Below are 25000 nucleotides of genomic sequence, written 5' to 3' on the forward strand. Positions count from 1 at the left end.
CCCTTTGATTTAGGACGCAGTATCCCATTGTTGACAACTTGGCATTGGACTGGATATACCAAAAGAGAACTGACATTACCTTGATTAAATATCTACAATAGAGGAGAAGCTGTAGAAACTAAATATATTCAATTAACCTTACTGAGTGATCAAATTCTTGAAGGTTATAAATAGATCATTCAGCTGCAGTATAGTGGCATTTGCAAGCATAGCAAAATGATACAGGCTTGATCTCAGAATGTGAACAGATGGGTTATATTTAAATTGCCTTTCTCTAGAAGGTGATTATGTGGAACAAACTGTTGAGGGATGCAGCCATGATTGGCGTGTACAGGAAGAAATTCAGTGGATACCTGGCAGGTGAAATGATGAGGATTAAGTTTGTATGTTATCTGAAACTTTGCAACCATCTGAGTATAATATAATGGTCTTCTCATCCTCTAAGTTATGTTCTTAGAAATGTATGCATTCCTATGTTCTCACATATACAAATATATGAAAAATATATATACAGTTAATTAGGTTATTTTAATGAGGCTTGTTCATGTATGAAGAGGTGTGGCAAGTTAAGAGTTTAGGGCCAGAATCTGGGGACAGAATGTTCTGTCACAAATAGTAAACTAGAAGGTGAGGGAACTCCCACTGACTAATATTTTTATTTCTTACCTAGTTAATGTCATGATGCTGACGAGTATTTTAAAAATTGATTGGCTAAGGGACAGAGAGAAATGAGGTGAAACATTGGAGAGATTTTGTGCAGATGGAATGCCTGGATTCAAGATCAGTTGGTGTTTCTGTGGTGCACAGAGTGGAGTGTCACTAGACTTCAAGTGAGTATTGGAATCTGACTGCTCAGGGATGCAGGCAAGATCAGCACATGCAGGAAGAAATTGAATGGGTACTTGACAGATAAAGTGATGAGGATGACTGAGATTGAAAATAGGATACTTATTTCAAACGTTGCAACCATCTGGGTATGTCATGGCAGTCATTTTTCATCCTGTATGTTTGAGCTGAAAACAACTATTCGTTATTTAAACACTCACCCAGAGTCCATGTGACATAAATCACTCAGCATTTGTGCATGCTCACAGGAGGAAAAAATACAAGTCAAAGAAAATTAAGTGTATCCTTGGTGTAGGAAGGCGGTCTTTCTGAGCCTACTGAAGAAGGAAGTCTTTTTCATAGGAAATATCTCTTGATGAGTTCAGCTGGTTGTTGTCATATGTCAGGATTATTACAGAGTTCCCTCAAAGAGATGAATGCTCTACAAGTCATCTAGTTCATATCAGGAGGTCCAATTTCTTTACCAGTGGACTTGAATTTAGGAATTAGCCTGAGGGACGTTTGTAGATATTTTACAGTCTCCAGCTTAAAAAGCAAAGAAGACTCAGCCTTTTTCTTTCAGTAGTTGCCACCTATTTTGTCGCATTCTGCAGACTGCCCATGTCTTTTCCTTCCTGGAAATTTCAGTATTGGAGATTAGTTTCACGCACACGATTGGCCATTTTCTTATCAGAATCCCCAAAAGACCATGGTTTTCAACAGGACATGGATGGTTGTACTTTTTAAATGCAGAAAACTTTTTATTAACCAGTAGCTATGAAACCAGGAGTGTGCCAGTTGATCAAGAGGTCCATGTAATCAATGTAAAAACATACACTAAATAATAGAAACATATATTTATAATATAAATCGCTTAAATAATGATGCAACTTTGCCTTAAATTAAACTTACTGGCAGTGAGCCTTCTCACTCACACCCTCAACTGAATACTCAGACATCATAGAGATTGAAATAATACAGTAAACTTTCTGGTATTTGAGCTATATCATTTTTTGATGGTTTATCGTGATTGCTGTTTCATAACGTGCCGGTTTACACAAAGTTTGATGTATAGCGTATTTCAGATTTTGATGTGAAGTCCTAGTGGTGAATTGCATGTGGAGTTATGCACTGAGCTACATCAAACAGGTTGTAAGGGTGAAAGCCAGTAGGTCATTTTAAACAGGCGTTTGAATTGGGTTGTAGAGTCATAGAGATATACAGCATGGAAACAGAGCCTTTGGTCCGACTCGTCCATGTCGACCAGATTCCTAAATAAATCTAGTCCTAATTGCCAACACTTGGCCCAGATCCCTCTTAAACCCTTCCTATTCATATACCCATCCCGATGCCTTTTAAATGTTGTAATCGTACCAGCCTCCACCACTTCCTCTGACAGCTCATTCCATATATGCACCATGCTCTGCATGGAAAAGTTGCCCTTTAGGTTCCTTTTAAATCATTCCCCTTTGACCTTTAAACCCATGTCTTCTAGTTTTGGACCCCCATACCCCGGAGAAAAGACCTTGTCTATTTACCTTGTCCATGCCCCTCATGATTTTATAAATCTCAATAAGGTCACCCCTCGGCCGCAAACGCTCCAGGGAAAATTGCCCCAGCCTATTCAGCCTCTCCCCATAGCTGAAACCCTCCAACTTGGCAACATCCTTGTAAATCTTCTCTGAACCCTTTTCAAGTTTCACAACATCCTTCCAATAGCAGGGAGACCAGAATTGCACGCAGTATTCCAAAAGTGGCCTAACTAATGTCCTGTACAGCCACAACATGACCTCCCAACTCATATACACAGTGCACTGACCAGTAAAGGCAAGCATACCAAATGCCACCTTCATTCTCCTGCCTACCTGGGATTCCACATTCAAGGAACTATGAACCTGCACTCCAAGATCTCTTCGTTCAGGAACACTCCCCAGGACATTATCATTAAGTGTATAAGTCCTGCCCTGATTTACCTTTCCAAAATGCAGCACATCACATTTACCTAAATTAAATTCCATCTGCCACTCCTTGGCCCATTGGCCCATCTGATCAAGATCCCATTGAGGTAACCTTCTTCATTGTCCCCTACACCTCCAATTTTGGTGTCATCTACAGACTTATTAACCATACCTCCTATGTTCACATCCAAATCATTTGAAGAGTTACCAAGCTCATTTTTGGGGTTTGATGCATAATGACTAAATTATAATACTGTAAAACCTTACAAAGATTGTTTTGACAAATGTATGAAAAGAAGGTAAATTAGAAACAAATTGTGTATCTTCGTTATCTTTACTTCTTGTCAAGTTTTTCTTCAGGGAAGTAGGAATAATATATGGCATGAAAGCCAAGTCATATTGTCTGTATAACAATGTGGACCTGGAGGAGCACAGCATCTAGGCAGCATCGGAGGAGCAGGAAAGTTGATGTTAGGAGTTGGGTCAACTTTCCTGCTCCTCTGATGCTGCCTGTCCTGCTGTGTTCCTCCAGTCTCCGCACTGTTATTTCTGACTCCAGATCGGCAGTTCTTACTATCTCATATTGCCTGTCGATGTACAATTCTGCAAATTTGTCACAACTTAAAGCTGCATTCCCTAGAACTTTGAAACATTTGGAAAATTATTTGGGAAAAATGGCCTTCATTTAAATGCAGTCAAATACCTTTTTAAATTGAAGAAATTCTGGTGTCATTTCACTATGCAATAAATCAGACGCCAAAAGCAGTATTGACCTGTATTCATCAGAGTTCAGAAAAATGAAAGGAGTCTTTATTAAAATTATCATTATTCTCATGGGTCTTGACAGGGTAATTGCAGAGTGGTTGTTTCCCCTTGTGTGGAGACTCTAGGACAGGGGGATGATCACAGAGGTAAGCGGCACCCATTTAAGATGAAATTGAGGAATTTCTTTTCTCATGGAGGGTAATGAATCTGTGAAATTCTTTTATCACAGGGGGCTGTTCAAGCTGGGTTGTTAAATGTAGTCAAGGCTGAGGTTGATTTTTTAATCAATCGGGAATTAAGGGTTTTGGGGGAAAGGCAGGAAAATGGAATTCAGGGTTATCAGATCAGCCAAGATCTAATTGAATGGTGGAGCAGATTTGATGGACTGAATAGCTGACTTCTCCTGTCTTTATGGTCTTTAGCGTTCACCAGTTTCATGACCCTAAAGATTCTTCATGAGTCTGTAATAAATGAACATCTAACTGAAGAATCAATTGCAAAACCCACCTGGTGAACAATCTAGTGATTGTTTTTTCTTTCAAATATCTTCCATCCGAGACTATGAAAAAAAGCTAACTTTCTAAACTTGTGCATTTATCCAAAATGTTTTCAGTATAAAGCTTTTCAGCCAACTTTAAGTATGAATTATGTTTCCGTTTATCTCTTGAAATATTTGAAGGCAGAAATATTCAATTATATTGCTTAAAATTCTAGGGAATACAGGATTTATCGGTAACATTCAAACATACCGTTCATGGGAGTAAAGGATTTTCATTGGGTTAATGCCATTGTACTTTCAGTTCACATCTTTTGATCAGAATCTGTTTTAAAATGTGTGTGAATTTACTGAAAATTTGGAGAGGGAGCTTTAAGAAACTGTCAAGTTTTATTCAAAGGGTGACACTAAACCCTCTCTGTTAGCAGGGCGAATGATGCGATGTGTCCGCTGTCCTGTGGCTTATCATGGAGGGGAGACCTGTATTGCAGCAGGGTCTGTGATACTGACAGCCAACAGTATTATTTGCAGCAACCATTTTGTTCCAAAAAAGGGTTACAGTCATCATGCTCATGTCAATGTTAGCTGGTGCTTTGTGTGTTCACGAGGTTAGTTTGAGATTCATTTACTTTACTTTCTTCATTGAAAAATTGATTATTTTAGCTACTGAACAATTCTCTTCCTTTCTTTCTCTCTCTCTCTCTCTCTCTCTCTCTGTCCCTCCCTCTCTCTCCCCTCCTCCCGTCTGTCCCCTCCCCTGCTCCCCCTCTTTGTCTGTCCGTCCCCCTCTGTCTGTGCTGTCCCCCACACCCCAACACTTTGTTATTTCACAGGGGTCAGATATTATAAGCTTTCCTATTTAATGCACTTTTCACAATGCCTTTTAAATGATTTATATTCTTTCATCTTTTTCTTGCTTTTAATGACAATTTTCTGAAAATCTTCTTAGCTTGCTTTTATTTACAGTTAGTTCTGCATACTCGCCAATGTTAACTTCTTTTCGGTTTCTTTGATGTCATTAGCTTCATGTTCTTACCAAGCTTCAGTAACTAATTTACACAGTGTTATTGTTTTTGTGTCATTTCCTGATAATCTATTTCCTGGAGTTGCACACCTTATTTAGCAATGTACAAACCATCAAAAATTTTCATTAACACATTAACTGGCATACTATTGAAAAGATATCTACTCAATTGTGCATGCCTTGTTCAGTTCAGCTAAAGTTGATCTCTTCCAGTTATGAATATGCTAAGTTGCACATGAATTGCCTATAGGCTGTGCTGGAATCTTGGCTTATTTCTATGCAAGTATTACCTGACTCAGTGTCATCAGCTATATTCAGTGCTGCAGGAGAAGTTTATGTATTAGTAGTTGCAAATAAAGATGAAGTCTGATTTTTTGAGACTCTTCAGTTGTCTGCCTGACATTCTCCAAACATAAAGTAATCAAAACTGAAGAGGAAGTTTCAGTTAAATATTTTCTTTCTCTTTCTAGAGAAGTACCAGTTTCCTTGTGATCCCTTCGACAGTTAATCTTTATCAGTAATTTCAAATCAGTCTTCAACTAATGATGCCCATTATAGTCAGACTCCAGCATTCACTGAACTGCTTCAAGTGTCTAAAATTTTCAATGAGATGCTATATAATTGCACTTTTATTTATTTTAAGCATAGTGTGAATTTCTATAACAATTGTTTCCATGTTAACTTTAGCTCATTTCTTATAGGGGGGAGCCTTTTGTGCTGTGAGTCCTGTCCTGCAGCATTTCATCCAGAATGCCTAAACATTGATATGCCAGAGGGGAGTTGGTATTGCAATGATTGCAAAGCAGGCAAGAAGCCACGCTACAAAGACATTATCTGGGTTAAACTGGGTAGCTACAGGTCAGTGCAAGTAAAGAAATGGTTTTACAATTTGCATGTTTTGAGAAGTATGTTTTTCATCTTATTTTTAACATTAGTGCATTGCATGGAACAATTAATTGAACTTCCAAGCTGGAAACAAATTTGAAATACAAAATTGTTTTGTAGTATAAGGTAAATTGGGTGCTGCTTCATCTATATGTATTGTGGGAGAAACTATTCTAGTGAATTGTTTGAGTTATCTGGGTCCAGAATTTCTGACACACTGTTGAGCAGCAAGAATTGCAGAGAAATGTTTTCTTTCATTGGGTCTTCACCTCGCCCCATCCCTAAACCTGGAAATGAAACTACTTACTTGAAATGGAAGACATTCAAACCGTTTGCTTTGTGGTCGTCCAAACCACAGTGATGTTAGGATATTGGAGTGGCAACTTGCTACCCATTGAGGCAGCTACTAATGCAAGCCGGAGAATAACAATTTTTGATAAAACACACCAGTGTAAAATAGCAATTTGTATTTTTGACTGTATTGCTAGTACAGCAGTAGCAGGCAGCATTTCTCAGAGTATTATCCTGTTTCATCGCATTTGTTTATATGTTTAACCAAGTAAATACTAATTAGTCATCCTGCTTCATTGCAATGGTGTCAATATACTATCTACAAGATGCACAAAAGCATCTCACCAAGGCTGTTTTGACGCATTTTCCAAATCGTGACCTCTAACATTCATCAGGATAAGTGTACCAGATCATGTAAGTTCCTTCGAAGCCATACACCATGCTAAGTTGGAACTATATCTACATTTCTCCAGTATCTCGGGGTTAAATTCCTGGCACTGCTTCCTTGTAGAGGAAGTGAAGCAAAGATTTAACAGTCTTCTTCCCAGGATGGCAGGACTCCTGTAAAGAGAGGGTGAGCAAAGTGGGCTAGTATTCTCTAGAGTTTCAAAGAAAGAAACATCTTTTAATTAAAACCTACAAAATATTCAAAGGGATTGACAGGGTTACTGCAGGTAAGGTGTTTCTATGATTGGGAATGACCAGTCTAGAGTAAGGTGGCACAAGATAACACGGATGCCATTTAAGACGTAGATGAGAATTCTTTTTGCTCAGCAGATTGTGAATCATTGGAATTCTCTTGTGTGTGATGGTTACTATTGGTATAAAGGATTATGGGAATTATGCGGTTAAACAGCATTGCAGTGTTTGATCAATCGTGATTGTATTGAATGTCAGAGTAAACCTGATTGATAGGTTAAATGGACTGCTCGTGCTCCTGTGTCTAATGTTCCTAACAGCTTTGAGAGTGTAGCTACATCCCACGGATTGTGGCGGTTGAAGAATGCAGTTCACCACCACTTTCTCAAGGACAACCAGGAATAGGGGAATAAATGCTGACCAAATGAGTGACACCCACATCCTGTGAATGACAAAGAAAAATTAAAGGGCCAAGAGAGAAAATCTTAGTAAAACCATATGAAATTTTAAATGGATTTCTTATGAACAGCTTCCAAATCAGCGTGAATAGAAATCATCTTTCCCTGTTTACTTGTCAAAGTCCTTGTTTTTTTTTTAAAGTCAATTAAATCTCTCCTTTACTATCTCCTAGAATTAGACTCCGTATCTAAAGATTTGCCCTGGCATTATCTTGCTTTGCTTTCCGTGTTTAATGTCCTTGCAATAACTGGATGCCCAAAACAGTATGGTATTCCAACCTAATAATCTCATTGTATAAACATAGAAAATCTCTTTTCACTTGCACTCTTTGCCTGTTTATAAAACGATAAAAGATTTTGCTTTTCATGGTTTTATCTACCTGGACCTCATTTACAGTATTTAACCATCCTCCCAACAAATGTACATCAAATTCTGTGTTGAGAAAGTCCCCTTTTTTTCCCCAAATGCCTACCCACTATCTACAAGGCAAAATTCAGGAGTATAATGGAATATTCTCTATCTGTCTGGATGAGTGAAACTCCTTCAACAGTGAAGAAGCTTGACCGTTCAGGACAATGTAGCCTACTTGATTGGCATGTCATCTGCCACCTTTAACATGAATTTTCTTTGCACCAGTACACAATGGCAGTAATGTGTACCATATATAAGATGAACTACAGTAACTCACAAGGTTCCTCTGATTGCACCATCCAAACTACAACTACAATCTGGATGGACAAGGGCAACAGGTGCATGGGAACACGACCACCTACAAAAAGTTCTTCAATTCTCTCACCACTCTGACTTCACATAATCGCAGAATTTGTACGGCACAGAAGGCTGTTCTCCCATCGTGCCTCTACTGGTTCTTCAAACGGCATCATTACCCTGGTGTCAATCTCCTGCTTTTTTCCACTTATCCTTATGCAATGTTTCTGGCCAGCTAATCATCCAATGCTCTCTTTAATGTCTCAGCTGAATCTGTGTCTGCCACATTTCAGGGCAGTGCATTCTAAATTACTCACTGTGTGAAAGAAGCTTTTTTCACTCATCATCCTTGCTTCATTTGCACATCACTTTAAATATATGCCTTCTTGTTCTTATTCTCTTTATGAGCAGGTACAGCTTCTCACTACCTACTCTATCCAACCCGCTTATGATTTTGAAAACTTCTATCACATCTCCTCTCAACCGCCTTCTCTCCAAGGAGAACAGTCCCAACTTCTTCAATCTGTCCTCATAACTGAAGTTTCTCATGCCTGGATCCGTTCTTGTAAATCATTTCTGCACTGTCTCTTTCTGTGCTAACATCTTTTAGAGTCATAAAGTAACATAGCATGGAAACAGTCCTTTCAGCCCAAACTGGTCCATACTAACCATGGTGCCCACATTTGGTCAAAATCCCTCTAAACCCCTCCCATCCATTCACCTATCCAAATGCTTTTTAAATGTTGCTATTGTACCTGCCTCAACTAATTTCTCTGGCAGCCCATTCCATATACGCACCACTCTACGTGAAGAAGTTGCCCCACAGGTCCCTAAATCTTTCCCCTCTCGCCCAAACCTATGCCCTCTAGTTTTCAATTCCCTATCCCTGGGACAAAGGCTATATGTATTCATCCTATCTCTGCCCTTCATGATTTTATAATCCAATTAGCTCGCTCTCCCTGGATCTCATGCGACCTAACCTTCATGACTAGCTTCTACAATGTGGCACCCATAAGTGCACAAAACACTCCAGTTAAGGTCTAATGAGTCTTGTACAATTTCAACGTGACCTCCTTGCTCTTGTACTCCGTGCCCCATTAAGAAACCTGAGGACACTGTATGCTTTATTAACTGCTCTTTCCACTTGTCCTGCCAATTCAGTGATCTATGCACCTATGAATCCTCATCCCTCTGCTCCTGCATCATCTTGATAATTGTCCCTCTCTAATTTTATTTTGTTTTTCAGTGGTCTTCCTGTCATTGTGCATCACCTCACACTTTTCTACATAAACTTCATCTGCCACCTATCCTCCCACTGTGCTAGCATGTCCATGCCCTTTTGGAGTTCCACATCATTCTTCGCTGTTTACGATTCTTCCAAATTTCATCTCATGAGCAACACTTTGAAATTTCCCTGCTCACCAAGGTCCAGATCATTAATATATCAGGAAAAGCAAGTGTTCCAATACCAATCCTGGGGAACTCCACTGTAACACTCTATTGATCATTTCTTTTTTTCCTATCACTCATACTTTTGCTACTGTCTTTTATACGTATAACTTTCCTCACAATTCTGTTATGTGGCACTATATCAAACACCTTCTGTAATGCACATGTACATCAACTCAGTTGCCCTCAGCGAGCCTTTCAGTTACCTCTTCTAAAAACTGGCAAATTATGAAGCATAATCCTTCCTTTTAGAAATCCACACTTCTTCCTAACTTGCCTGCCTTTAGCTATGTGACTACTAATTCCATCACAAATAATTGTTTCTTGAAGCTTCCCCACCACCTTCCACCAATAGGAAGCATTTTACCTCCTGTCTACTTTGTCCAGCCCTCATGATTTTGTACACCTCCTGTCATCTCATCACAACTTGCTCTTCTACAAATTAAACGGTGCAGTCTCTTCACTTTTTCTATGCAACTGACATTTCTCCCTGTTGGATCCATTTTTGCAAATCTTTCTTGTATTCTGAGCTAATGCCTTCCCATATTTTTTTTGAAGTGTATCATCTGAACATGAAACCACTCTAGTGTTCTATTCAGATTTAATGTAATTTCCTTGCTTTTGTACTCTTTCCCCTGTAATAATGTCTAGAAAACTGTATGCTTTATCAATCACTACTTCTGCTATCTGCCCATTCTTTTCATCTCCCTTCCTAAAGTACTTTACACTGTGTACGGAACCTCCTATTGTCTCAACTGACCCCTGGCCTAACCTTGCTAACCATATGAACGTGTGAGAAAGAAGCTAAAATTGACCATTTTGATCTTTGAGCCTATTCTGTCATTCAATTGGATCATGGTGAATCTGATTTGTGGCTTAAATTCCACTTTGCTACATTTCCTTGAGACTCTCTGACTTCCTTATTAATCAAGAATATCTCAGTCCGCCTTTTGAAAATATTCAGTGACCCTGCCTCCACAATTCTCTGGGGACTATCTGAGTAAAAACAGTTCTCCTATTCTTTGTTTTAAATTGTGTTGCCTAGTTCTAGATCCTTCTCTCAAGGGAAACACCCTTTCAGCATTCACCTTGACAGGTTCACTTTGTACTTCAATGTTTCAGGAAGGTCATCTCTCATTCTCCTAAACTCTAATTACAGTAGACCTAACTGACTTGACCTTTCTTCATAAGAGATCCCCCTCTTGCCAGGAATCAAATGAGTGAACTTTCTCTCAGCTGCAAATATAATTGTATATTTCCTTCCAAAACTATGCTAGCATTCCAGATGTGGTCCCATCATTACCCCTGTAACTCTAGCAAAACATTCCTGCATTTATGTGCCATTTGCCTTGCCATAAACTCAATTGTGATTCATCACCCTGGACACCCAGATTTCTCTATACCACAGAGTTCTACAATCTCTCCCTAATTCAATAGTATGTTGTTTTTAAATTCTTCCTGCCAAAGCAGAAAAGTTCACATTTTCCCAAATTATACTCCCCTGAATTTTTACCCACCCACTGAATCTGACCATATCCCTTTGAAGACAATTTACGCCACTTTCACAATTCCTACCAATCTTAGTGTCATTAACAAACTTCTAATATGTTCGGTCCCAACATCCAAGTAATTAATTGAAATCGTAGCTTTGTGTCCAGGCTTTGAAATATCCCAGCAAATCATTTCTGAAAATAGCATTTGCAGCTTTTTGTCAATTAATCTAATCAGATGCTTCTTCAGAAATCTTATTTTCTGCTAATTAAAGAATTGGTAATTGGAGCATTGGTTGTTTTGTAGCTTCCCTTGAATGACTCAAAAATAAATCATCTGGTGCTTGTGATTTGTGTGTTTTTGATGCTATTGTTCTTTGGTCATCTCCATTAACTTTTCTTCGGTGGTTTTATGACAGTAACCAACTCCAATGTGAAAACTGAGGTAAAAGAACTTAAATAGTTTTTTTTCTCACATTCTTGTCGGTTTTCCTCCAGCTCGTCGCAGCCTATTTCTGGTTTTGTCTCATCTTTTTAGACTTTCTAATTTATTTTGCAGCTTTGCTCTGTCCTTGTAATATTTGAGCTTTCATTTATGTTCTGCTTTGTAACTACTGAGTGTTTACTTAATACACTTAGCAGAATATTCTCGATACAAAAACATAGTATTTTGTTTCAATGCTTAAGTATTCTCCTTCACTCTTTCACAATGATGCCTAAGATGGTTTCTTTCCCACTCATGTGCCCTTCCTTCATTCACTCAAATGAAGAAAAAAGTGATGCCTCTCCCAAGTTATTCTTGGATAATCTAAGGCTCAGTGATTCCTTTGTTATTACTGTTGTCAGTTTTCACCCAGGTATATTTAATTGCCAGACAAGAGCAAAATTTGTCAGTTCTGACCGGAGGTTATTGCCCTAAAATGTTAACTACTTGTCATTCCACAGGCTGGCTCAATCTACTGAATATTTCCAGCAGTTTGTTTTATATTTAATTGTAGTTACTACTTTATCATAATTTTCTGTTTTAGTCAGTGGCCCTTTCCCAGTTTGTTTTCTTGCTCTTGTGTTAATGTACATCTTTGTTTTGTTTTCTTCATGTAGTTGGGTTTCTTTTTTTTTGGTATCTTACCCTGCTTAATCGCTTTCTTTTCCCTTTTGATGTATACGAAATACAAAGATGAAGTTAATTTTCTCCTTTTCCAGGGCTACCCTGCTCTATTTGATTAACCCTACTCACTGAAGTTAGCCTGTCAGTTGAGTTCTGGTTTACGTTCCTTGGAGTATAATTCACAGTGACTAATCATTTTCAGAGAATTGGATTGAATATTTACAGTATAGTTTGGGATCCATTTTCATGTTCTTTCATATTTCATGACACTGAAATTACTTGTTGCAATAATCTGGTTTTATTTTCGTTCGAACACAGGTGGTGGCCTGCAGAGATTTGTCACCCAAGAAACATTCCGACAAATATTCAAAATATGAAGCATGAGATTGGCGAGTTTCCAGTTCACTTCTTTGGATCAAATGACTACTTTTGGACCCATCAGGCACGCGTATTTCCTTATATGGAAGGTGATAGGGGAAGCAAAGACAATAAAATCAAAAGCCTCAGCAAAGCTTTTAGAAAAGGTACTACCGTAAAAGTGAAATATTTGTATTGTGGCATTTGAATTCCTGGAGTATGTATGAGATGGATTTCTGGAGCAGTATGTTCAGCAACCAGCTAGGAATTTTGGTGGTTTTTGATTTTAATGTTATGCCATGAGAAAGGGCTGATTGATAATCTTGCTGTAAAAGAGCCTCTGGAAAATAGTAACCATGATATGATAGAATATCACAATAAGTTTGATTGCAGTGTTGTTCATGATGAAACTAAGGTTTTAAATCTGAAGAAAGGAAATTATGAAGGTATGAGGGGCAAGTTGACTCTGATGGATTGAGAAAATACACAAAGATTTGCTGGTGGCAGGCAGTGACTAATAATGAAAGAAATTTACAACAAATATATATTTTCTTCTAAGGCTCAAAAACCCAAAGGGAAAAGTAAATCAACCATGGTTAACAAAAAACAAGTTAGATATTGCATTAGATCAAAGGAAGAGGCTTTAAGAATTACAGAAAATGTTCCACCTGAGGATTAGGAGTAATTTAGAAACCAGTAAAATAATTTGGAGAAATAAAAAATGCAAACAAGCAAGAAACATAAAAGTGGACTATAAAAGCTTCTTTAGGTATGTGCCAAAGCCAACTGGGACAAATATGTATCAGAGTTAGTAGGAACTGCAGATGCTGGAGAATCTGAGACAACAAGGTATAGAGCTGGATGAACACAGCAGGCCAAGCAATTTCTGATGAAGGGTCTAGGCCCGAACCGTCAGCCTTCCTGCTCCTATGATGCTGCTTGGCCTGCTGTGTTCATCCAGCTGTACACCTTGTTGTCTCTGGGACAAATATGAGCCTGTTATCAGGTGAGGACGCTAGTGGAGATGGGGAAATGGCAGAGAAACTAATCAGTTACTTGTCAACTATCTTCACACAAGAAGATACAGAAAAAAGCACTGCAACATACTAGGCAACCAAGGGGCTTGTGAAACTGAAGAACTCAAATAAATCAGCATTAGTAAAGAGGTTGTACCTGAAATGTTAACTGGATTGAAGGTTAATAAATCCCCTGGACCAGATGAGTTTCATCCCAGAATGTTGAAAAGATAGCTTGAGAGTTCGTTGATGCATTGATGGTTATCTTTCAAAATTCAGAATTCAAAAGATTTTAGATAGGTCACCTCTTTTGTGTGAATTCTGCAGACTGTTTTTAAGGAAGAGGCAGAATTGAGAACAAGGAAAAGTTAGGATCATTTCCAATATCTGTGTTGATGCCAGGTGGTCCATCTAGTTTTATTTCCTTTTTCCCCTTTCTAGCAATTGGTACAATTGAATGGCTTGCAAATTGAAGGGTGATAGATATAGGACAGATGTCAGAGGTAAGTTCTTTACTCAGAGAGTAGTAAGGGCGTGGAATGCCCTGCCTGCAAAAGTAGTAGACTCGCCAACTTTAAGGGCATTTAAATGGTCATTGGATAAACATATGGATGATAATGGAATAGCGTAGGTTAGATAGGCTTCAGCTTGGCTTCACAGGTCGGCGCAACGTCGAGGGCCGAAGGGCCTGTACTGCGCTGTAATGTTCTATGTTCTATTTCAGTGGGCAGTTGAGAGTCAACCACCTTGCTTTGGGTAGGGCATTTGGATCAAATGGCTACTTTTGGTAGACGAGCTAAGGATGGCAGTTTCCTTCCCTCAAGGACATAAGTGAACCAGATGGGTCTTTTGAACAATTGACAATGGTTTCATGGTCATTATTAAACTTTAATTTCCAGATTTTTATGGATTTCAAATTCCACTGGTATGATGGGATCTGAACTCAGGTCCTCAGAATATTACCTGCGCCTCTGGATTTCTAGTCCAGTGAAAAAGGAACAAGGCCTTTGCTTCCTTTCTGTTGTATGCTGCAAGAATCTGTATAAATGATTTGAATTTGGGGACTGTATATGGGCATGTCGTATTTCCTAATTTGTTGATGAACTGACATTCCCATGCAATTTCCAAGAAAAATGCAAGAAATCTTGAAGGTTTTTTTATTCATTCACGGGATGAGGGCATCGCTGGCTAGGCAGCATTTATTGTCCATCCCTAACTGCATAGAGGGCAGTTAAGGATCAACCACATTGCTGTGGGTCTGGAGTCACATGTCGGCCAGACCAGGTAAGGATGGTAGTTTCTTTCCCTAAAGGACATTAGTGAACCAGATGGGTTTTTCCTGACAATCAACACTGGATTCATGGTCATCGTTAGACTCTTACAGAATTTTTTAATAGAATCCCTACAGTGTGGAAACAAGCCCTTTAGCCCAACAAGCCCACACTGACCCTCGGAGTATCCCGCCCAGACTCATCCCCCTATAAACCACCTAATCTACACACCCCTAAACGCTATGGGCAATTTAGCATGGCCAATCCACCTAGCCTACACATCTTTGGACTGCGGGAGGAAACCCACGCAGACACAGGGAGAACGTGCAAACTCCACATAGATAGTCGCCCGAGGCTGGAATCGAACCTGGGTCCTTGGTGTGTGAGGCAACAGTGCTAACCACTGAGCCACCGTAATTCCAGATATTTATTGAATTCAAATTCCACCATTTGCCGTGGTGGGATTCAAACCCAGGTCCCCAGAAAATTATCTGTGTCTCTGGTTTAACAGTCCAGTGATAATACTAATAGAATATTGTCTCCCCCTTGCTTCAATAGAGTGGACATGGAGAAGATAGTTTCACTGGTAGAAGAAAGTCATACCTAACCTCACAGCCTTAGAGCAAAGAGACAACCCTTTAGAACTGAGATGAGGAGGAATTTCTTCAGCTAGAGGGTGGTGAATCTGTGGAACACATTGCCACAGAAAGCTGTGGAGGCCATGTTATTGAGTGTATTTAAGTCAGAGATAGGTTCTTGATTAGTAAGGGGATCAAGGGTTAGAGGGAGAAGGCAGGAGAAGGGGTTGTGAAACATATCAGCTATGATTGAATGGTGGAGCAAACTCAGTGGGCTAAAAAGCGGCACGGTGGCACAGTGGTTAGCTGCTGCATCACAGTGCCAGGGACCCAGGTTCGATTCCAGCCTCAGGCAACTGTCTGTGTGATTTTGCATATTCTCCCCGTGTCTGCATGGGTTTCCTCCCACAGTCCAAAGATGTGCAGGCTCGGTGGATTGGCCATGCTAAATTGCCTGTAGCATTCAGGGATGTGTCGATTAGGTATATGGTGTTTATAGTGGGATGGGTCTGGGTGGAATGCTCTAAGGTTCAGTGTGGACTTGTTGGGCCGAAGGGCCTGTTTCCACACTGTAGGGATTCTATGAAAAGCCTAATTCTGCTCCTGTATCTTACAGTCTTACGATGAACCAACTAGACTATGAAGATGAAATGGTGAATTGGTACAAAAGAGAGCAGGCTGAAAATTCTTCAACAGTTAGAAGTTGGGAAGTTCAGGTGTCCAAAGGGTGGGTCCTGGGTGTCCTTTTTCATGGGGACACTAAAAGACAGCGTCCTGGTACAGCCAGCAGTTACGAAGGCAAATGGTGTATGTTAGCCTTCATTGAGTACAAAGGTAAAGATGCCTTGCTGCAGATACAGAGCCATGGTGAGACTTCAGCTGAAATACTGTGAACCGTTTTGGTGAGGGATATTCTTGCCATAGAAGGCATGCAACAGAGATTGACCAGATTGATCCCTAGAGGGCTGGTTTGTTTAACAAGGAGAAGTTGAGCAGATTGGTTCTGTATTCTCCAGAGTTTTGAAGAATGAAAGGTGACTTTAATGAAGCTTAGAAGATTCTTGTTTGATGTTAGTAAGATGTTTCCCCTGACTGTGTCTAAACTCAGGGAATAATATCTTAGGATAAGGCATAAAGATGAGTTGAAATTTCTTCTAGTCTCCCTTCCAAAATGAACAAGTTCACATTTTCCTACATTATACACCATTTGTCAACCATTTCCCCAACTATATAACCTATCAAAATATGTCTGTGTAAAACTGTTTGTATCCCTCTCACAACCTGCCTGTCTACTTATTTCTGTGTCATCTGTAAGTTTGACATATTCATTTCTTTCCTCCAAGTCATTAATGTATATTGTAAACGGTTGTGGTCCAGCACTGATCCCTGTGGAACCCCACTGATCTTGGGTTTCCATCCTGAAAAAGAATTCCTTATCCCCACTCCTGTTTTCTGCCTGTTAACTAATCCATGCCAATGTACTATGTCCAACACAGTGGACTCTTACCTTCGACTTAACCTTTTGAGGTACCTTATTCAATGCCTTCTGGTAGTCCAAATACAACACATCTACTGGTTCCCCTCTATTCACTCTGTTGGACATTTCCTCTAAAAAGTCTAAGTCAAACAGGCTCAATTTCCCTTTTGTGAAACCGTGTTGACTCTGCTTGATTAGTTTATGATTTTTCAAATGTGCTGGTATTACTTCCTTAATTATTAATCCTGTTACATTTCCAAGTAGGTCCACGCTTTCTGTTCACCTGAATATAAACAGTTAAATTGGGCAGCTTTTGGCTGCCTTGATTAACTTTTGAGACAATTCATGGAATATCAGGACTTGATTTCCAGTGCTGTAGCCCACTGAGATGTGACAAAGCCTCTTCAAACCACATGCTGTGTGTGGAATGTCTCTAGGTGCTTGGAGTTGTCTCTGGGCATGTCCAATACAACTACGTGGTATCTTTACTACTTGTAAAGATATTGAACTTTGTTGGAATGGGCAGCCACTGTGTTAAACCAGCGTTCCTTTCATTACATAAATAACCTGGGTGACTTAAATTGGTAAATCTTAAGTGGAAGAATTTGCTCAGTTGTGATTGTTCTTTCTTTGTCTGGATTGTTGCGGTGGTCACATAAACAAATGTCTTTGATTATTGAAATGCCTGTATTTTGTTAGACCATTTGTGTAAAAGAGGGTTATAGAAACTGACACAGTGATAGAGATTGCTAGGGACTGGATTAAAAATAGAAGGTGCTTGAAGCACTCGGGTTAGACAATAGGGTCATTCCAGGGTTAATGTAAAGGGTGGGGTTGTAACTTCTTGCTTCAAAGAAACTCTGAATTCTTCCACAATCTTCACATCATATGTCAATGAACCACCTTTTTTGTGCTAATTCGCAGTGGGATTGTTTGATCATCAGCACTAATGTATCTGTCTTAACTAAAAGCTATTATGAAAACACAGGCAAAAGTTCTGTACACCCACCTGTAGAAATGCTCTGGGTTCTAAAAGCCAGTGCAATACCACAAGTGGTTTTCACAACAGCTTTCTTCACAAGCAACTATGAAAAAGACTTCATACACTGCTTATTTAATGTTAAATCCCTCTGGTGAGCCCAGGGATTCGTTCCAGTTTGAAAGAGTAATCTATTTTTCACAACACAAAATTAAAAATGCAAAGGAATACCCAATCTAACAATTGTCAATTTGCAGTTTTAATGTAAATCTATTATTTGACCAAAACAGATTTTCATTTTGCAACTGCATCTTCTGATATATGGTCTATGTTTATCGTAATCACTTCAGCTTTAGATGAGGCGGCAGAACGCTTTCAGGATCTCAAGGCTCAGCGGGAGACGAGAGAAGCTCAGGAGAATGAGCGTAATGGTAGAAAGCCTCCACCATATAAACACATAAAGGTAGGTGTGAACTAGAACCTGTTTCAGTATTCTCACTCTCTGCCTTCTACAAGAATGTTTGTACTAAAGTATAATTCCATGTATGTGCATTTACCAACACAAACATATTTCGGCCACTTAAAACAGCAAAAGCCATTATGCCAAACACGCCAATATTTCGCAAAATGAGAGGAGATAAATCAGAAAGTATTAGAGAATTGTAGAGAAGGAAAGATTCAGGAAGTGAAAGGTCCACTGTTTTGACGTCTGTGTGGGTGTACGCTGTTTTGGGAGCCAGCAACATTGGAGATATGTGGACTAACTGTATATATTTGGAAAAAGCGAGAGAGAAACGTTTTAATAAGTACTAATTATGGTCATTTTAACAGCATTTTAAAAATTTGAAACTTAGTTGTGCTGGAGGTTGTAGGCACCAAGGAGGCAATGGGCCTTCTTTCTGATCAATTTTATCATGCCAAGATTGCTCATGAAGCACTGAAAATACTTCTTCAGAAATGGGGTGCAATTTTATAAGTATTGACCAGTTTTAAACTGTAGAGTTAGAGCTTTTGATGGTGATAGGGCCAGAATTTGTTAGTCATGACCAGTGGTGTTCCATAGGGATCAGTGCTGGGACCTCTGTTTATAACATTGGGTAAATGATTTGGAGAAGAATGTAGCTGGCCTGATTAATAAGTTTGCAGACGACACAAAGATTGGGGGAGCTGCGGATAGGGAAGAGGATTGCCAGAGGATACAGCAGAGTATAGGTAGGCTGTAGACTTGGATGGAGGATAGCAAGATAGAGTTTAATTGGGAGAAATGTGAAAAGATGCATTTTGGGAAGCGTACAGTAAATAGCGGTATCCTTAATAGCATAAATATACAGAGGGATCTAGGCATATAGGACCAGAATTCCCTGGAATTGTAAATCAAGTGGGGAAGGTAGTCAAGAAGACATTCAGCATGTTTAGTCAGGGCATAGAGCATAAAAAAATTGACAAGTCATGTTGCAGCTATTTAGAACTTTAGTTAGGCTACGTTTGGAATATTGTGTACAGTTCTGGTCATTACACTATCGGAAGGATGTAGAGGCATTGGAGAGGCTACGAAGCGATTTACCAGGATGTTGCCTGGTTTGGAGGATAATAGCTATGAGGAGAGATTGGAGAAACTTTGTTTGTTTTCACTTGAACGTCGAAGGACAAGGGATGACTTAATTGATGTTTTCAAATTTATGAGAGGCACGGACAGTCGGCATCCTTTTCCAAGGTTAGTAATGTCAATTACTAAGGGACATAAGTTTACGGTGAAAGGGGATTAGTTTAAAGGGATGTGAGGGGCAAGTTTTATACATAGAGCGTTGTAAGCACCTAGAATGTGTTGCCAGAGGAGGTAGTGGAGGGGGGAATAATAGCAACGCATTTAAGAGGCATCTTGACAGATACATGACTAGGCAGGGAATAGAGGCATGTGGACCGCGTAGAGGCAAAAGGTTTTTAGATTAGAAAGGCATCATGTCAGCACAGTCTTGTAGAGCCAAGGGGACTGTTTCTGTGCTGTACCGTTCTTTGTTCTTAGTAATCTGCTGGTCCTCCTGAAATTGACTTAACACAGATGAAATATTGACCTCAAAACCTTTACACAATATTTATTACATTTTTGGCCACCTGTCAAATTAATTTTATTGAGATATTTGAGTTGATGATTTTTCTAAAATGGAGAAAATAAATTTAATAATAAAATCAGGATAAAATATAGAATGTTCACATAAAGTTGTATGGTCTAATTGTTTAAAGGGTATATTGTAGTGACTAAAAATTGCCCTGAAAACACAACCTTGTTCCTACAGAATCTTTTCTGTAGGATACAAGTTGACACTGATTGAATGATTCTCTCTTTCTAGCCACAGGCTATTTATTCTAGTGAGATCTAGTTCTTAGGGCTAACAGGATCGAAGGGAGAAACTAAAAACCGTACTAAGTTGGATGATCAGCCATGATGGCATTGAATGACAGAGCAGGGCTGAATGGCTTACTCCTTTTCCTATTTTCTATGTTTCTGTGTTATGTTATTTCCTTCTTCCCTACTGCTTCAATCTATATGTATAGGGAGTCCCTAATTTACAAGTGTTGAACTTAAAAATGCTCATTCTTAGGAACATACACCCATTCAACATGTAATTTAAATGATCCAACATACAATCATTTTGTGTACTTATGAATAGCTACTTTATATTGTCCTGCATTGTGTTCCAACTTGTGTACAGATTGACTTGTAAATGAACCCAAGAACAGAACCTGTTCGCAAGCCAGGCACTGCCTGTATGTTCCATCAAATCATCAGGAAGTGTTGAATAAGAAGCAGTTCAATTTGTGAAGTTTTAATCTTGATACTTTCAGTACAACTTCCATTTGTAACTCTATTTATCCACAATATGAATATATGAAACGCATTTTGAACTTTATCGATTATAGGTCCAACTTTTACTGGCTTTGTGAGAAATTGCAGCTTTTCAAGCCGATTGCTTTAGACAAAACCAAAGTAGACATGCTGATCCGTCATTTAGCTTATTCTATCATTTTTAAATAACCATTCTTAGACAAAAAAACTTTCTCCAGACTGTGGCCTCCAAAAGACTAGAAATCATATATACTGCCTGCCTGAAGAATAAAGTATGAATTATGGCATATTAATTGCCCAGTTTTGTTTAGGTTTGGAGTTTTTAATCAAGTTCTATGTTTTTGAAAAGGTCAATAAACCTTATGGCAAAGCACAGATTTATACAGCTGATATTTCGGAAATCTCGAGGTGCAACTGTAAGCCTACCGATGATCATCCTTGTGGCTTGGATTCGGAGTGCCTGAACAGAATGTTAATGTATGAATGTCATCCAGCTGTGTGCCCTGCTGGTGTGCGATGCCAAAACCAATGTTTTACCAAACGTCAGTATCCCGAATCACAGGTAGTCAAGACTGCCGGAAAGGGCTGGGGCCTAATTTCAAAGACTGACATTAAAAAAGTAAGTTACTCTTGCATTTTTACTCTTTTCGTACATTAAAGTATTTAACTGAAGGTGACTCAGTATGTGGCTCAGTTGTGTACGTATTGGACAAATCCAGGCTAAGCCTGTATTAGTTTGCAGCTAGTGTCAGTATAGAACATCAAAGAATATAAAGCAAAATAACCAAAGAACTACAGATGCTGAAAATCAGAAATGCAAATTCCTGGAAAAATTCAACTGCTCTGGCAGTATCTGTGGAGAAAAAGCAGGGTTAACCTTTCGGACTCAGTGACCCTTCTCCAGAACTGATGGTAACTAGGAAAAGTTAACTCTTTCTCTCCATAGATGCTGCCAAAGATAGAATATACTTGGACAAGAAAAGCTCCTTCTCATAGAACAAACGTTCATTTAAAAACCAAGCTTTTGTCCTGTAATTGATATGGAAATGCTTCTAGTAGGTATGCAGAAATGCAAGGAAGGCCAAGGATGAGGTATGATGAGCAGTTAAAAACTGAAAAGTCAATTGAATAGATTGACGTGAAATTAATAAAGAGGAAGCTTTGTTCATTCAGGTTTATATGAGTTCACAACTTTCAGAAAGCCTGCCATTTACTAAACTATAGGATTAGACCCTACTTGGAGCAGTGTAACCCTGCTTCTGAAGAGGGTTAGTACAAGTTAAAACGAGAATTCCAGGGTTCGGTGTAGTGATTGTAGAAGTCATCAATGTTTAATTGCCTCCTTTGAAGACTTGTATTATCTGAGTACATCGCAAAATTGTATTTCTCAATTGTGTGAGAATATAGTAAACACATTCATCTGTGATATTCATTGAAGCAGCCCTCATGGCACATACTGCTTTCATTTAGTTTCCACGGGAATGGTCCAGTTTGGAAGCAACAGCACTAAAAACCAACAAGTTTGAAAACTTTAACTACGGTAGCTATTTTCTCTTAACAGCACAATAATAAGAAGCTTCTGTAGTATCTGGACTACACTAAGTTTCCCAAGTATTATTTTGTGGCATTCATTTATTCACTTGCCATTTAAAAAAAAAAAATTAGTTCAAGGGATGTAGGCATTGCTGTCTGGGCCAACATTTATTGCTGATCCCTGCTTGAATTGTCTATGTTGCTAGGGCCATTTCACAGGGCACTTCAGAATCAATCACCTTGCTGTGGGTGTGGAGTCACATGCAAGCCAAACCAAATAAGGATGACCAGTTTTCTTCCCAAAAGGACATTAGTGAACCAAATAGTTTTTTACTGCAATATTTGCTATTCGACCAAATTTTACTTCCAGATTTTCATTGATTCATGTCTGCCAAGGTGGGATTCAGTCACATGTTCCCAGATCATTAGCTTGGGTCTCTAGATGGATAGAAATATTCCCTCTAAGGTGTGTGGCTGCATGGCTGCCCAGGGGTTTCTTACATGCTAATCAGCATGCCAGTGTTGTTCCCAGCATCGACTTCTAGTTTGAGGTCACCACTGTGAATGGAGCTCTGAGGTCTTTGCAGAAGAAAACTGAATTAATGGTGACATGGATTACTAGTCCAGTGGCAAGACTGTTCGCGTCACTGCTTCCCACATGTGGTGGTCCTTGTATCATGGCATCTAAACATTATACACCTGAATGATGATGATCACTTTGCAGTTTAACTGTCCAGTGAAGATCTTTACAGCACAATTAAAATTATGCTCAGTTAGCTTAATAAAATGTTGTACAAGCACAAGTGATGGTTGGAATAAATAGTATGAACCCGAAACAATGCAGTTGTCAAGTACATTGGTACTGACAAACTGCTATGTCAGGCAGCAGTAAAACATCAGATTAACTTCTGTGTTGAGATTCCAATCCACCGCTTTAGTAAGAGAGCAGAAATGGAATAAAAAGAAATCTGTCAAGCTTGGTGATGCAGGAGTTTCCATTGTCCAATTTGTACATTTTGTTTGGTTCAGGGAGCATTTGTTAACGAGTACGTGGGAGAGGTAATTGATGAAGATGAGTGCCGAGCAAGAATCCGCTTTGCCCAGGAGCACAACATTGCCAACTTCTACATGCTAACAATTGATAAGGTAAAATTAAATCTTGCGCTATTTAACTGATTACATCTTTTATTCCCATTTTGAAGGGGAATAGAAAGAAAGGTTTGAGTGTTATTCATTTAAATACGGTTATTATTTGAAGTACCCTTTTATTTGCTATTCAATAAGTCCATTTCATGATGATGTGTTTCTGAAAAGTGCAACTTCAAATTAAATAATGTTTAAATTAATTGAATTCTCCCATTACAACTAATATTAAAGCTGTAGTTAGGTTCTCTGGGATCTTTCCCATCGGAGGAAAAGAGGGTATTCAAATACAATACCCTGAAAGTTCAATCAGTTTGCAATTTAGCAGTGATACATTTGTGAGCATCTGTTTTAGAATAAATTAAAATCTTAAACTGTTCACTCTCTCTACTTACCTTTCGGCTTGCTGCTGACTTTTCCAGCTCCATGTGTGATTCCTGAACATTAGGAGATATGCACCAAGATGCAGAAAGATCTGGTTCGAAGTGAAAGCACCTTCAGGTTGTAGGGTCCTGGTGGTGACGTATAAGCTGGAGGGTCAGTAAGAATGGGAAAGCCTACTTTGAAATGGTAGTAATTGAGACATATGACCCCATGTTAGACCTGGCACAAAGAACCTTAAAATGGAACTGCCGACATGCGCTGCAAGTACTGGTTCCATTTAATACGCAACACTTGACAAAGGAACAGTGCTTAGAAAGCTTGTGATTTCAGATAAACCTGTTGGACTATAACCTGGTGTTGTGTGACTTCTAACCTTGTCCATCTCAGTCCATCACCGGCACTTCCACATCATGAATCTAGGTGGCAGATTGCACGTACCGAAAGAGCATTTTTAAGAAAAAAGAATTAATGCTTTTAATTCTTGTTCTGTTTCTGGCTGCACTTGTTTCACTATCTGAAATAAAAATGCCTGTCACCAGATGTACTAGTGGCACAAGTTTTGTTGCATTTGTATTTCTGAGCTGATGCATGTGCTAGCAGTAATAATGTGAATCTGCAAACAGATTTTACCTGCAATCTCTTGTTCTGCTATTTATTGACCTTTTTAGATCTTCTACATTGTTGGTTCTTGAACTATGGCGTTGTGACTACTTCTATTGTCTTTTCTGTACATTCGGATGTGTGAAAAAATAAGTTACAGATAGACTTCAACGAACTATCACTCTTGGCCTGATAGAATTCAGAAGTTGTTTGCACAAATTATAGTCAAAATGTGTTGCTGAGTGGAGAATTGAAGCAAATTTTACAGCAGTGTGGTCTTTTTTTCCTTTCCTAACTTAAATTCTGTTCCCACACAGAATTGTCTTTAACTCGTTAACTAGCCCAACCATCTTCAGTTGCTTTGCCAATGACCTTCCCTTCACTGTAAGGTTAGAAATGGGGATGTTAACTGATGATTGTACAATGTACAGTACTATTCTCAACTCCTTACACACAGAAGCAGTCCATGTTCAAATGCAACAAGATCTGGACAGTAACCAGGCTTGGGTTGACAAGTGGCAAGAAATATCCGTGTCACGTAAATGCTAGGTAATGGCTATCTCCAATAAAGACCATCTCACCACCACCCCCTGATATTGTGATGTTACCGTCGCTGAATTCGGCTGTCAACATCCTGGGAGTTACCATTGACCAGAAACTCAGCAGGACTCACTATACAAATACAGTGGCTACAAAAGCAGGTCAGAGGCTAGGAGTGCT

The 25000-nt window shown here is 39.1% G+C and overlaps 1 protein-coding gene across 1 annotated transcript; it reads left to right on the top strand.

The window, feature by feature from the left end:
* The first annotated feature begins 715 nt into the window (after positions 1-715).
* On the top strand, positions 716-23329 carry LOC125481283 (histone-lysine N-methyltransferase NSD2-like). The gene is made up of 7 exons (XM_048592633.1): positions 716-830; positions 4470-4652; positions 5770-5926; positions 12416-12621; positions 18126-18238; positions 20970-21239; positions 23183-23329. Exons 2-7 carry the CDS (start codon positions 4478-4480, stop codon positions 23327-23329), a joined length of 1068 nt encoding a protein of 355 aa, XP_048448590.1. The 5' UTR covers positions 716-830; positions 4470-4477.
* Positions 23330-25000: the final 1671 nt, after the last annotated feature.

This window comes from Rhincodon typus, unplaced genomic scaffold (genome assembly GCF_021869965.1).
Source record: "Rhincodon typus isolate 14 unplaced genomic scaffold, sRhiTyp1.1 hic_rhity00001588, whole genome shotgun sequence".
Classification (NCBI taxonomy): domain Eukaryota; kingdom Metazoa; phylum Chordata; class Chondrichthyes; order Orectolobiformes; family Rhincodontidae; genus Rhincodon; species Rhincodon typus.